Below are 15072 nucleotides of genomic sequence, written 5' to 3' on the forward strand. Positions count from 1 at the left end.
CCTCTGTCCGTGGAATTCTCTAGTCAAGAGTACTAGAGTGGATTGACATTCACTTCTTCAGGGGATCTTCCCAACCCAGGGATCAAACCCGGGTCTCTGCCTTGTGGAAGGTTCTTTACTGTCTGAGCCTCCAGGAAAGCCCTCACTGTCCACGCCCCCCACCCCCCCACCCCCGCCCCGGCCAACCCAGTTTGGAAAGAATCAGGGAGGAGCAATCCTACAAAGTATCTGGGATGAGAGTTATAAATATTACCCTACATTAATGAGTACAAACAGCCTGATTATTATTTCATTCTGACATGAACCTGACATAAGATTTCAAATCCTTGAAAGTTTATAAGCTTCAAACATGTGTATTCTTGGGAGAATATATTTTTAAAAAAGATTAGAACTGCCAAACAAACTCTACTTGTTTCTCAATTTCACCTAGAGTGCTGATCCTTTTTTCTTCCTTTCCAGGATCCTTGTTTATTCTTTCCTTTCCTTTCTATGCAGCTGGACTTCCCTGGTGGCTCAGATGGTAAAGCGTTTGCCTACAATTTGGGAGACCTGGGTTCGGTCCCTGGGTTGGGAAGATCTCCTGGAGAAGGAAATGGCAACCCACTCCAGTATTCTTGCCTGGAAAATCCCATGGATGGAGGAGCCTATTAGGCTACAGTCTATGGGGTCGCAAAGAGTCAGACTCGACTGAGTGACTTCACTGTGCAGCTAAGATTCCATGGTCTATTATTTAGTTTCTTGCCATTTTTCTCTCACATGTCTATTTCAAGTGCAGCTGGAGAAATTCTTATAACCAGCCTGGTACTTATAGAAATGTATGATCAGCTACCTCAGGTGGGTTTTCAGCAGCACCTTACAAATTACATATCTCTAGTCAACACACTCATTCCAACAACTTTCAAACTTCTGCCCTCCTCAGACCCTGAGTCCCTTTAACTTCCTTTTCTCCTTGACCTGAACAGATAATCTTGTTTCCTGCTTGACCAAGAATTGAACAGGAGCTACCATACTAACAAATCTGCAGGCATACCTACATCTCCACCCACATGTCTCTCCTCCTTGTTAGAATAAAAAAGGGTTCATTCTTTCTCCAGGACCAGCCTCTCCACCTGTTCTGTGGATCCAATCTCCTTTACATTTTCAAAAACCTTTTTCTATTACTAATCCAGTCTCCCTGTTACATTCAATCCCTTTATCTATACTTGCTCCTCAGTACTTAAAATATACTTGAGCCTTTTTTCCCCTTCCCAGTCACATTTCTTTAACAGAAAGTTGTCTCTGTTCACATCTGCGGTTTTCTCCTCCTGTTCCTAATACCTCGGTGTCTTTGCCCAGCGCTGAGCTCTTGTCCTGCATGGCGCAGACGCCTGCTCTTCTCAGCTCTTCGTCTCCTTTGCTGGCTTCTCTCCTATTAAGTATTAAAGTTCATAGTTTTCTATTTGAGATCCTCTTCTCTTATTCTGTTCTTTTCTGAAGTAATCATATCTATGCAGAAAACTTCAGTTATGCTGATGACTCCAAAATGTTCATCTTTTATCCAGACCTCCCTCCTGTTTCTTGTATATTGCTGTATTTCTAGGCCTTCTGTGGTGTCCTTCACTTATTAGGTATTCAGTTAATGCTTTCCTTAAGACTGCCTGACAGAATGAATGAATAAACAAACTTTAATGATTCTTTGTGACCAAAACCAAATCCTTCATATCCTCAGGCCTAGCACATAGTGGATGCTCAGTAAATGCTTTATAAATGACTTATCAAAAAAAAAAAAAAAAATGAATGAGTGAATAGAAACCTTTGTAATGATTCATTGTAGCCAACCAAGACCAGAGACCTTGCTTATCTTATTCTCTTTAAAAATGTAACTGATGTGCAAAAGCTTTTAAGTTTCATTAGGTCCCATCTGTTTATTTTTGCTTTTATTTCCAATATTCTGGGAGGTGGGTCATAGAGGATCCTGTTGTGATTTATGTTGGAGAGGGTTTTGCCTATGTTCTCCTCTAGGAGTTTTATAGTTTCTGGTCTTACATTTCGATCTTTAATCCATTTTGAGTTTATTTTTGTGTGTGGTGTTAGACAGTGTTCTAGTTTCATTCTTTTACAAGTGGTTGACCAGTTTTCCCAGCACCACTTGTTAAAGGGGTTGTCTTTTGTCCATTGTATATCCTTGCCTCCTTTGTCAAAGATAAGGTGTCCATAGGTGTGTGGATTTACCTCTGGGCTTTCTATTCTGTTCCATTGATCTATATTTCTGTCTTTGTGCCAGTACCATACTGTCTTGATGACTATGGCTTTGTAGTAGAGTCTGAAGTCAGGCAGGTTGATTCCTCCAGTTCCATTCTTCTTTCTCAGGATTACTTTGGCTATTCGAGGTTTTTTGTATTTCCATACAAATTGTGAAATTATTCGTTCTAGTTCTGTGAAAAATACCATTGGTAGCTTGATAGGGATTGCATTGAATCTATAGATTGCTTTGGGTAGTATAGCCATTTTGACAATATTGATTCTTCCAATCCATGAACACAGTATGTTTCTCCATCTGTTTGTGTCCTCTTTGATTTCTTTCATCAGTGTTTTATAGTTTTCTATGTATAGGTCTTTTGTTTCTTTAGGTAGATATACTCATAAGTATTTTATTCTTTTTGTTGCAATGGTGAATGGTATTGTTTCCTTAATTTCTCTTTCTGTTTTCTCATTGTTAGTGTATAGGAATGCAAGGGATTTCTGTGTGTTAATTTTATATCTTGCAACTTTACTATATTCGTTGATTAGCTCTAGTAATTTTCTGGTAGTCTTTAGGGTTTTCTATGTAGAGGATCATGTCATCTGCAAACAGCGAGAAAAGACAGCCCTCAGATTGGGAGAAAATAATAGCAAATGAAGCAATAGACAAAGGACTAATCTCAAAAATATACAAGCAACTCCTGCAGCTCAATTCTGGAAAAATAAATGACTCAATCAAAAAATGGGCCAAAGAACTAAACAGACATTTCTCCAAAGAAGACATACAGATGGCTAACAAACACATGAAAAGATGCTCAACATCACTCATCATCAGAGAAATGCAAATCAAAACCACAATGAGGTACCATTACATGCCAGTCAGGATGGCTGCTATCCGAAAGTCTACAAGCAATAAATGCTGGAGAGGGTGTGGAGAAAAGGGAACCCTCTTACACTGTTGGTGGGAATGCAAACTAGTACAGCCGCTATGGAGAACAGTGTGGAGATTTCTTAAAAAACTGGAAATAGAACTGCCATATGACCCAGCAATCCCACTTCTGGGAATACACACCCAGGAAACCAGATCTGAAAGAGACACATGCACCCCAATGTTCATCGCAGCACTGTTTATAATAGCCAGGACATGGAAGCGACCTAGATGCCCATCAGCAGATGAATGGATAAGGAAGCTGTGGTACATATACACCATGGAATATTACTCAGCCGTTAAAAAGAATTCATTTGAATCAGTTCTAATGAGATGGATGAAACTGGAGCCCATTATACAGAGTGAAGTAAGCCAGAAAGATAAAGAACATTACAGCATACTAACACATATATATGGAATTTAGAAAGATGGTAACGATAGCCCTATATGCAGGGCAGAAAAAGAGACACAGATGTACAGAACAGACTTTTGGACTCTGTGGGAGAAGGCGAGGGTGGGATGTTTCAAGAGAACAGCATGTATATTATCTATAGTGAAACAGATCACCAGCCCAAGTGGGATGCATGAGATAAGTGCTTGGCCTGGTGCACTGAGAAGACCCAGAGGAATCAGGTGGAGAGGGAGGTGGGAGGGGGGATCGGGATGGGGAATACATGTACCTCCGTGGCTGATTCATGTCAATGTATTACAAAACCCACTACAATGTTGTGAAGTAATTAGCCTCCAACTAATAAAAATAAATGAAAAAAAAAATGTAACTAAGTATAGCTTAAACTAAAACTTGCTTCATGAGAGATTAATTCTTTAACAGATCAAGTATCGATAAAAGTTGCAGGTGTGTTTGGAATGTTGACTGAATTCTATGTGTGCAATGTATGAGGAATAAGAAATAAAAAGGTTATAGATACCTACTAACTGTTGATCTAGTGTATATATGGTGGTCACGAACACAGACTTTGGTTTGGGACCACTAGGAAGAATGCTCAGAACCTACTGTGGTCGTGTGATGCGTCTGTGAAACCAGGAACCCACCGCAGAGGGTGGTTGTGGGACTAACCGCAGTAATATTTGTGTTATTGTGTTTAGCTTAGCACAAGGCCTGGCACAGAATAAGTATTTAGTACTTATTATTAATAATTTTCCATTTTGATCCAGTTCATATAGGTGCCAGTCAAAGACATACTGTAGATGAGTAATTGCTGAATGTGGTTATTTATCAGAATCACTTTAGCTTTAAAAAAAAAAAAGATTCTGGGGCCCTTCCCCAGGCTGCTGAGTCAGACTGGAGTTGGGGAGGGGAAACTGGAGTAGGGGAGGGGAGGCAAGGTGTGTAATTTCTTAAAGCTCCCCAGGTGATTGTGAGCATCAGTCAGGTTTGGCAGTTATAATACTAAAGATAGAATTATTTCTAGAAATCAGGAAAAATGTTTCTAGTGTGGAGGAAAAGGAGCCAGAAATGACATCTCTAAAAAGCCAATTGTCTGTAGCCTTTGGGATCAGTGGTCATAGTTGTGCTGACTTGCCTGAGAACAGGTCATAATGAAAGTGAAGCAGGCACAGCTGAGCCATTTTCAAGATCCCAGAATGAAAAGAAAAGCAGAGCAAGTGAGCTGTTAACAGCTGCCAGAATTAATTCAGAGTAGCCATGGGGGATGGGGAGGCATTAAGAGAGCTTCAGAAGGAGCGGTAGAAATATAAAGATTAGGTTTTGGGTATTAGAGGAAGAAAGATTAGAGGGAAACAGATGAAGTAGCTGGGGATGAGCAAGAAATGCTATAAGAAAATATCAGGAGAAGATAATTCTTACTGAAAAAAGAGATAAAGAGCACATGCCTCAGAAGAAGAACGGGGAAAAATGTCTCAGAAAGAATTGTAAACACATTTTGAGAGATCAACATGGAAAAGGCCAAGGGGAGCATGGATAAGCGACCTATTATAAATGCACTTCAAATGGCAGACACACCAGTACTATATAGAAGAGAGGCGCCATGAAGCCTCACCAAGGCAGTGAAGTCGATAACAAAGGGAAATAAATGAGGGAGTTCAGAAGTATTAAAGGATAACTAGAATTCTACAAGTGGGGATAGAGTACAATTCAAGGTAGGAAAGCACGTAGTACAAAGAATACGGAACTCTGAAGTCTAAGGCGGCATTCAACGGACACTTACCGTGTTTACCGGGTTCGGGCAGCGTGCCAGCCCTGGGCAAGGGATGAACCGAGCTTCTGTTCTCGTGGAATTTTCATTTCTGGTAACCTTGAGGGTAGAGAAGAGACAAAGTGACACTCTGGTTAGAGATAGGACTGCCTGTGATGAGGGAATGCTTTGTTTTTTAAAAGACTGAATGTGAGGCTTTCCCCAGTAGACCCTGAAGCCGGACAAGGCATTCTGAGCATTGTGGGAGTTTGGAGGGTGTGTTCAAATCTGGGTTGAGGTCTAGCTGACCATAGGTGTAAATTAGACAAAGAGATGGGGCTGTGTTTGTGAATGTATGTATGCGTGTGTGTCTGTCTACACACATCTGTCTCTCATCCCCAAAGAAATTTGAAAAAAGAAAATGATTATTTGGTGTCTGTCTTTCATATTGTAAATAACGATGTTGTGGGAAAAGTCTGAAAGTAACCAGAAAGAACCTAAGAAGCCAGACAATGAGAATCCATTTATAAATTAAATAATACTTCTTAAGGTTTATACACTGTTACTGGTCTGGAATATATTTAGAAAGAAAAGTCATCCCCCAGTACCGAAGGGATTGGTTCCAGAAGCCCCTGTGCAGAGATGGATGCTCAAATTCTTTATATAAAATGGTGGGTGCAGAGGACCATCTGTATTTTATAGCATCGCCAGGTCAACAGAATATATAACAAAATGAAATACCTTTTTTCCAATCATGCAGTAGTGAGAACTCAAATTAATTTCCCAACAGCTGAGAGGTTTTGATAGAGTCATTTCAAAGATAAACAAATTCCAATTGGAACACAAGGAAATTAAAACTATGAGGAGAAATAATCAACTTCCTATTGAAGGTGAGTAGGTGGTGGAAGTGTTAAAAGGGAAGGCTCCCAGAGGGTTAAAACCAAAGAAGAGGTGGGTCATAGAAGATCTTGCTGTGATTTATGTCGGAGAGTGTTTTGCCTATGTTCTCCTCTAGGAGTTTTATAGTTTCTGGTCTTACATTTAGATCTTTAATCCATTTTGAGTTTATTTTTGTGTATGGTGTTAGGAAGTGTTCTAGTTTCATTCTTTTACAAGTGGTTAACCAGTTTTCCCAGCACCACTTGTTAAAGAGATTGTCTTTTTTCCATTGTATATCCTTGCCTCCTTTGTCAAAGATAAGCTGTCCATAGGTTCGTGGATTTATCTCTGGGCTTTCTATTCTGTTCCATTGATCTATATTTCTGTCTTTGTGCCAGTACCATACTGTCTTGATGACTGTGGCTTTGTAGTAGAGTCTGAAGTCAGGCAGGTTGATTCCTCCAGTTCCATTCTTCTTTCTCAAGATTACTTTGGCTATTCGAGGTTTTTTGTATTTCCATACAAATTGTGAAATTATTTGTTCTAATTCTGTGAAAAAAATAAACAAATGGGACTTAATGAAAATTAAAAGCTTTTGCACAACAAAGGAAACTATAAGTAAGGTGAAAAGACAGCCCTCAGATTGGGAGAAAATAATAACAAATGAGGAAACAGACAAAGGATTAATCTCAAAAATATACAAGCAACTCCTGAAGCTCAATTCCAGAAAAATAAACGACCCAATCAAAAAATGGGCCAAAGAACTAAACAGACATTTCTCCAAAGAAGACATACAGATGGCTAACAAACACATGAAAAGATGCTCAACATCACTCATCATCAGAGAAATGCAAATCAAAACCACAATGAGGTACCATTACACGCCAGTCAGGATGGCTGCTATCCAAAAGTCTACAAGCAATAAATGCTGGAGAGGGTGTGGAGAAAAGGGAACCCTCTTACACTGTTGGTGGGAATGCAAACTAGTACAGCCACTATGGAAAACAGTGTGGAGATTTCTTAAAAAACTGGAAATAGAACTGCCATATGACCCAGCAATACCACTTCTGGGCATACACACTGAGGAATCCAGATCTGAAAGAGACACGTGCACCCCAATGTTCATCGCAGCACTGTTTATAATAGCCAGGACATGGAAGCAACCTAGATGCCCATCAGCAGATGAATGGATAAGGAAGCTGTGGTACATATACACCATGGAATATTACTCAGCCGTTAAAAAGAATTCATTTGAATCAGTTCTAATGAGATGGATGAAACTGGAGCCCATTATACAGAGTGAAGTAAGTCAGAAAGATAAAGAACATTACAGTATACTAACACATATATACGGAATTTAGATAGATGGTGGCGATAACCCTATATGCAAAACAGAAAAAGAGACACAGAAATACAGAACAGACTTTTGAACTCTGGGGGAGAACGTGAGGGTGGGATGTTTTGAAAGAACAGCATGTATATTATCTATGGTGAAACGGACCACCAGCCCAGGTGGGATACATGAGTCAGGTGCTCGGGCCTGGTGCACTGGGAGGACCCTGAGGAGTCGGGTGGGGAGGGAGGTGGGAGGGGGGATCGGGATGGGGAATACATGTAACTATATGGCTGATTCATGTCAATGTATGACAAAACCCACTGAAATGTTGTAAAGTGATTGGCCTCCAACTAATAAAATAATATTAAAAAAAAAAAATTAAAAAAAAAAAAATAAAAAAAAAAAAAAAAAAATAAAAAAAAAAAAACCAAAGAAGAAACTAAAGAGACCTGTCTGTGTGCAGAAATGATTAATGAAAAGCATAAAAGTAAAGAAAAACAGATTGAAGACACCGAAGGAAAGATTAAAAATCAGAAACCAAGTGGGATAACTTTGTGCAGACTCAGGATAGTAGAAAACGTAAGATTGAAGCTAAAATTAAGTCATTGCTTTACATGCTCAGATTTTGCAAAAACACAAAGGAGTGCATAGTAGATAAAAAACACGTTCAGATTGCCTTAAAAGGATAAGATTGAAAGTTAGAAGAATTCTTTGTCTAGCTGTTTTAGGAGCTACGTAAGGATTTGGGGGATTGGGTTGTATATGTGGAGAGAAGAGGTATCAGATGCCAGTGATAGTGCAGTGTCAAAAAGATGAACAGATAATTTAGTAGCAGACATCTAGATTCTGAAACTAAACAACATAATAAAAATACTGTAGAAGGAAGAGAACTTCTGGGTTTAATGATCTACCAGAGACCTTTGAGTAGATCTTTGGCAGCTCTGTTCAAAGGAACATGGAAGGCGAGATAAGCAGTGCTATGGAACTCGTCTTAATAGGAAGTGAGATAAATTGGGAACTGGTACCTGCTGCTAATACTAAATACTGAATGTAAGATTTTTTTGAGAATCCTGCTGGAAAGACTGAGAGGAATAATAGAGAACTTGAGATGTGCCATAAAGGGGGTCTGAGAAGCTAACTGGAAAATCTTTACCTGGCAAAAGAATGAGGTGGGAAATCAAGTTCATTCTATTTGGACTAAGAAAGGCTTTTATTTGGACAAGTTGTGGTTTTCCCTTTAATTGTTCCAGAGCAGCTTTTGAAATATGAGGACTGTATATATGAGCTGTTGGGATCAGCGTCTCCATCCTCAATTAAAAAGATTGAAGAGAAAATTAAACTGATAAGAATAAAGTAGCACTGCTTATAATATCCTTTAGTACTTTTCGTAGTCTATAGATTCAATTTCCTCTTCTCTATTAAAATTTTTTTATGAGTTTAAGGATATAAAAGAGACAGTCCAGGAAGCTGAGGCCGCTCATAGCCTAGTATTCAAAAATAGCATCTCTCTAGTTGTTTCAAGAGTAGAATTTAAAACAGAGAAGCTAGAATAGCATCATAAAAATGAATAAAAAAGCGAAGTAATGAAAACTTGTAAACAAAAATAAAGGATAGTTATGTTCTTTGGAGGGGTAAAGAATGCAAAAAGAAGTTGCATCATAAAAATACAATAGTCCCCCCTTATCCACAGGGGATGTATACCTAGAACCCCCAATGTATACCAGAAACCACAGATAGCACTAAACCCTAGATTTACCTAGGTTTTTTACATACATACATACCTATGATAAAGTTTAATTTCTAAATTAGGCACAGTAAGAAATTAGCAACAGTAATAATAAAATAGAACAATTATAACAATATCCTGTAATCAGAGCTATATGAATGTGTTCTCTCCCTCCCAGAATGTCTCGTCCTTGACTCACCTTCTTGTGATGATATAAGATGATGAAATCCCTGCCTGGTCAGCTGAGATGAGATGAACGATGTAGCATTAGGCTGCTCTTTACCTTCTGGTGACAGGTTAGGAGGAGAAGCACTTGCTTTGGGTGATCTTGGGTCATTAAACCGTGGTGCTCCGAGTGGTTGGATGTTAGCGGCAGGTGATGACGATGATTAGGGATCCCAGGCAGAGCAGAGGGAGCCAGCCCAGATTCTACCACGTTACTCGTGACAGCACGCAATTGAAAACTTAAGAATTGTTTCTTTCTGGAATTTTCAGACCACAGTTGACTGCTGGTAACTAAAACCACAGAAAGCAAAATCACAGATTGGAGGGGGGCTACTGTAAAAGAAATGGGAAAGAAAATAGACGGAGGCTAATTAGAAGTTATTAGAGAGCAGTTCTTTGATCACAGACCACACAGCTGTTGGTGTCAAGTTTTCCTGCTGCCTCTTGCAGCTTTTCATCAGTGATCTCATTCCTGTGGTTTTACTTGCCATTTGTATGCTAGTAACTCTTGAGATCAGTTCAGTTACTCAGTCGTGTCCAACTCTTTGTGACCCTGTGGACGGCCACACGCCGGGCCTCCCTGTCCATCACCAACTCCCAGAGTTTACTCAAACTCATATCCATCGAGTTGGTGATGCCATCCAACCACCTCATTCTCTGTCGTCTCCTTCCCCTCCTGCCCTCAATCTTTCCCAACATTAGGGTCTTTTCAGATGAGACAGTTCTTCGAATCAGGTGGCCCAAGTGTTGGAGTTTCAGCTTCAGCATCAGTCCTTCCAATGAATATTCAGGGCTGATTTCCTTTAGGATGGACTGGTTGGATCTCCTTGCAGTCCAAGGGACTCTCAAGAGTCTTCTCCAACACCACAGTTCAAAAGCATCAGTTCTTCTGCCCTCAGCTTTCTTTATAGTCCAACTCTCACATCCACACATGACCACTGGAAAAACCATAGCCTTGACTACTCGGACCTTTGTTGGCAAAGTAATGTCTCTGCTTTTTAATATGCTGTCTAGGTTGGTCATAGCTCTCAGATCAACTCCAAACTCATATATCCAGCTTCCTATTAAAGATCTCTTCTTGGATGTGTCCTAAGTGCCTCACATTCAGTGGGTTCAAATCTGAAAAAAACGTCATCTCCCCGCTTCTCCCTCCCATCCCAAGTCTGTTTCTCCCGTATTTTCCTGTTGGGGAGTACTGCAGTCTCGCTCACCTTAGTCCCCTCACTCTAGAAATCAAAACATCATCCTTAAGGTTTCTTCTTTTACTCCTCTGTCTAATCAGTCAGTCAGACTATTCACTGTTCCCCTTTAATCTCCCTCACATACATTTATCTCTTGTTCTCACTCTGTTAGTTTGGACCAGGAATTGGCAGACTTTTTCTCTAAGGGCCAGCTGGTGAATCCTTGGACCTCCCAGGTGACTCAGTAGTAAGGAATCCACCTGCAATGTAGGAGCCTCGGGAAACGTGGGTGTGATCCCTGGGTTGGGAAGATCCCCTGGAGGAGGGCATGGCAACCCGCTCCAGTGTTCTTGCCTGGAGATCCCATGGACAGGAGCCTGGTGGGCTACAGTCCATAGGGTTGCAAAGAGTCGGACATACTGAAGTGAGTTAACACAGCAAATGCTTGAGGGTTTGCAATCCATATGATCTTTTTTTCACAATCACTGCAGCTCCAAAGCAGCGATGGACAATATGGTAATGAATGGGTGTGGCTATTTCCCATAAAACTTTATTTATAGACACTGAAATTTGAATTTCATATGATTCATGAAGTATTCTTTTCACTTTTATTTCCAACCATTTAAAAAAGTAAAAGCCATCCTTTGTTTGCCATCCATACAGAATCCGGCAGCAGGCCAGATTTGGCTCACAGGCCGTAGTCTGTCCACCCCGGCTTAAAAGAACATTTTTACAACATTGCAGTTATTTACTTGACCACCTCTTCTAAATAGTAGACTTGGGTGCCGAGTGTTTACCCATTGTTGTGTCCCTAGTTTCCTCTATGGCGCCCTCATAGTGCCCTCTAAAGCTCTACATGTATTTGTGAGAGGCAAAAACTAGAAACCACTAAAATGATGTGTAGCGGTGGATGCTTAAGCGAGCTGCTGTGCGTTCGTACCATGGAATATTAGGGCTTCCCTGGTGGCTCAGCCGGTAAAGTACCCGCCTGCAATGCGGGAGACCTGGGTTCAATCCCTGGGTTGGGAAGATGCCATGGAGAAGGGAACGGCTGCCTCCTCCAGTATTCTGGCCTGGAGAATTCTGTGGATGGTATAGTCCGTGGGTTTGCAGGGAGTGGGACTTGACTGAGCGACTAAGCATGCACCGTTACTCAGCAATAAAGAGGAGTGAGCTAGTGGTGTGTGCTAAGTTGCTCAGTTGTGTGTGGCTCTTTGCAACCCCACAGACTGTAGCCCACCAGGCTTCTCTGTCCATGGGATTCTCCAGGCAAGAATATTGGAGTGGGTTGCCATTTCCTCCTCCAGGAGATCTTCCCCACCCAGGGATCAACCCCAGTCTCTTATGTCTCATGCATTGGCAAGTGGGTCCTTTACCACTACTGACACCTGGGAAGCCCAGGTACATTATGCTGATTGAAAAGAATCTCAAAAGCTCACATACTGTATGATTATATTTATATAGCATTCTTGAAATGATGAAATTACAGAGGTGGAGAACAAGTTAGTGGTTACCTGGGATCAGGAATAGTAGGGAAGGAGGATAGGTTTGACTGTAAAGGATAGCATGAGAGAGATGTTTGTGATGATAGTATAGTTCTGTATCTTGATTTTGATGGTGTTTACATGAATCTGTATGTATTGGGGCTTCCCTGGTAGCTCAGATGGTAAAGTGTCTGCCTATAATGCGGGAGACCCGGGTTCGATCCCTGGGTCGGGAAGATCCCATGGAGAAGGAAATGGCAACCCACTCCAGTATTCATGCCTGGAAAATCCCATGGACCGAGGAGCCTGGGGGGGCTACAGTCCATGGGGTCGCAAAGAGTCGGACACGACTGAGCGACTTCTCTTTCACTTTTGCTTCCATACGTGTGATAAAACAGCACAGAACTGTGCATGTCGCATCAGTGTTGGTCTCCTGGTTTTGAAGTGGTGTGGTTACACAAGGTGCACGCGCGGGGAGAAGCTGTGTGAAGGGCATATGGGGCTTCTCTGTGCTATCTTTGCAATTTCCTATGAACCTAAACTTATTTCAAGATGAAAAATTAAAAATTTTTTTCTTTAGAGATTTAAGTGGTGTTTAGCATAATCATTTGCCACTCATGGTACTGCTTTTGATCAGCGTAAATCAATCTATGCCTTTCAAAATAATGTTGCTGTTGAGACTGACAGGAGAATGCAGCGACACTTTGGTTGGATTTACAATTAGCTGAAACCTGTTTAAGCAAGAACTGAGGCACTGTGGTTCTTTGCTTGATGTCCTGACTATCTAAGATATTCCTGGTCTTCATTTTTAAATTAAGTGGTAAGGCTTAACTTGAGTCGCGTTTGGGTACGCTTTCAGTTCCCGGTGCTCCCGTGTACTGGCTTCTAGAGGCCAGCGGCTGCAGCGGCGAGTCCTGTGTAGTATCAAGCTCCTAGGGGAGCTTGATGAACAATAAGGACTTCCGACTTGGCGTTGATTTTTTTCTTAATATAGAGTTGAAAATCTTCTGGTAAGACTTTGGAAAAAATCTGATTTTTTTTTCAGAAAAGCAATATTCACCTCAAACTTTCAAACTTTTGAACAATGTTGTACTATGTATTAAGTAAAATGAATATTCTTATGCAAATTTAAAATGAATATTACAAAATCAGAACTTATAATTCTCTTTGGAAAATTTGTGGTGCACGTAACTTAAATATTTTTCTTTTGTACTTATTATCAAGCTCAAAGTGAATATGAAGGGGAAAAGGTAAATATGAGCAAAACTACATATTCTTTAGTAAAAGTAAAACAATTTTTTTTCAGGTTAAACTGCAGAACAACATATCATATCAGATGGCAGACATACATCATTTAAAGGGTAAGAGACTTACTTACAAATTAAGGTCGCTAAATGTCTAACATCCTGAAGAATCCAGAAGTCCTCAGGTCAGACAGCTAAATGAAGTAGAGTTTCTGAACAAAACTTCTCTGATGGCAAAACATGTTTCCTTTTGTCTTAGGCGATAATAAAAAATTTTTAATGTTGTTTTATATATAATAAGTACAAGTTAAAATTTGAGATCTGCATTTTGTTCTTGTGCTGTGGACAGATTTCATGCAATGAACTGTTATAAGAATCTTTAAAGAAAATTGAGGTGTAGCTTCGGAGACTGTCAGATTACTAGCGAAAGGGTTAGGAATGATCCTTCTGTACTGTGTCCAGCCTGCTGAAATAATCCATTCGGTCTGGGAATGCTTTGGGCAGGTCCCCCAAGCTCAATATTTTAGATACCCTACCCTGGGTACAAAGAAGCCTGGAACAGAAACCAGGGAGCTTGGAGGTAGATCAGATAGATGAATAGTTTTTTTTTTGTTTTGTTTTGATGAAGTGATTGTTGTTGTTCAGTTGCTAAGTCATGTATGACCCATTACGACCCCATGGACTGTGGCACACCAGGCTCCGCTGTCCTCCACTGCCTCCCGGAGTTTGCTCAAATTCACATCCATTGAGTTGGTGATGCTGTCTAACCTCTGCCACCCTCTTCTCCTTTTGCCTTCAGTATTTCTCAGCATCAGGGTCTTTTCCCACTGAGTCAGCTCTTCGCATCAGGTGGCCAAAGTATTGGAGCTTCAGCTTCAGCATCAGTCCTTCCAGTGAATATTTGGGGTTGATGAAGTGATAGGAGATGTCTAAAGCTTTTATGAATCAAAATAATAGTTAAAGAGAACAAACTCTATACTCTACTTGCGTTACTTCACGCTATCCCTGGCCTTTGGAATTTGGGGTGTAAGGACTACCCCTCTTTTCCCTCACACCCTTTGATTACAGCAATATATATTTTAAAACTTTGCATGCAGTTTCTCTAAATATATCTATGTGGGTAGTACTTGCTCTCTAATTTCATAAATTTTTCTTTATAGCCATTTTGAACCTCTTTAGAATTAGGTAATATATTTTTAACATCCTCTTGAAGAAGCCAACCTGAGTTGACTAATTTATGCAAGCTTTGTTCCTCCCCAAGCAAAACCATTAGGAAGTAGCATTGGTGTATTATAACCCAAACACAGGGATTATTCACTTTTCGCTATCTATGATTTTGAACAGCTTTGGTTTTCCGTTAGAAGTTCACTTTCTGGGTGGCCGAATTTGTTTCTGTTGCATTTGTGTCCATGTTCTGTCCTTTTGACGTGCAGAAGTGCACAGGACGACACCGAAGCTGGCGCACTGTCAGTGCAGCTTACAGCTGGTAGTTTACAGCTGGTTCTGCCTGTCAGCAAAGTGTACTTCTTAGTAAATAGTAATAGACTGTGGCTTTTCCTTGTATATGTCAGAGGAAATGACAGCCCCTGTTACTGACTAAAAATCTTTATTGTACTGTGTATATCCACAGTTGAAGTAAATCTTGAGATGCTTTGAAATTTAGGTGATAGACTTTGGCAAAGAAAAAAGATTT

The 15072-nt window shown here is 40.4% G+C and overlaps 1 protein-coding gene across 2 annotated transcripts in view; it reads left to right on the forward strand.

The window, feature by feature from the left end:
• GOLM2 (golgi membrane protein 2) overlaps nt 1-15072 on the forward strand; it is an 85224-nt gene that overhangs the window by 22687 nt on the left and 47465 nt on the right. For both annotated transcript variants that reach the window (XM_065941552.1, XM_065941553.1), the window contains exon 2: nt 13442-13496. In XM_065941552.1, the coding sequence (XP_065797624.1) occupies nt 13442-13496 (55 nt within the window). The remainder of the gene's footprint in view (nt 1-13441; nt 13497-15072) is intronic.

Source organism: Muntiacus reevesi, chromosome 7, assembly GCF_963930625.1.
Source record: "Muntiacus reevesi chromosome 7, mMunRee1.1, whole genome shotgun sequence".
Taxonomy (NCBI): domain Eukaryota; kingdom Metazoa; phylum Chordata; class Mammalia; order Artiodactyla; family Cervidae; genus Muntiacus; species Muntiacus reevesi.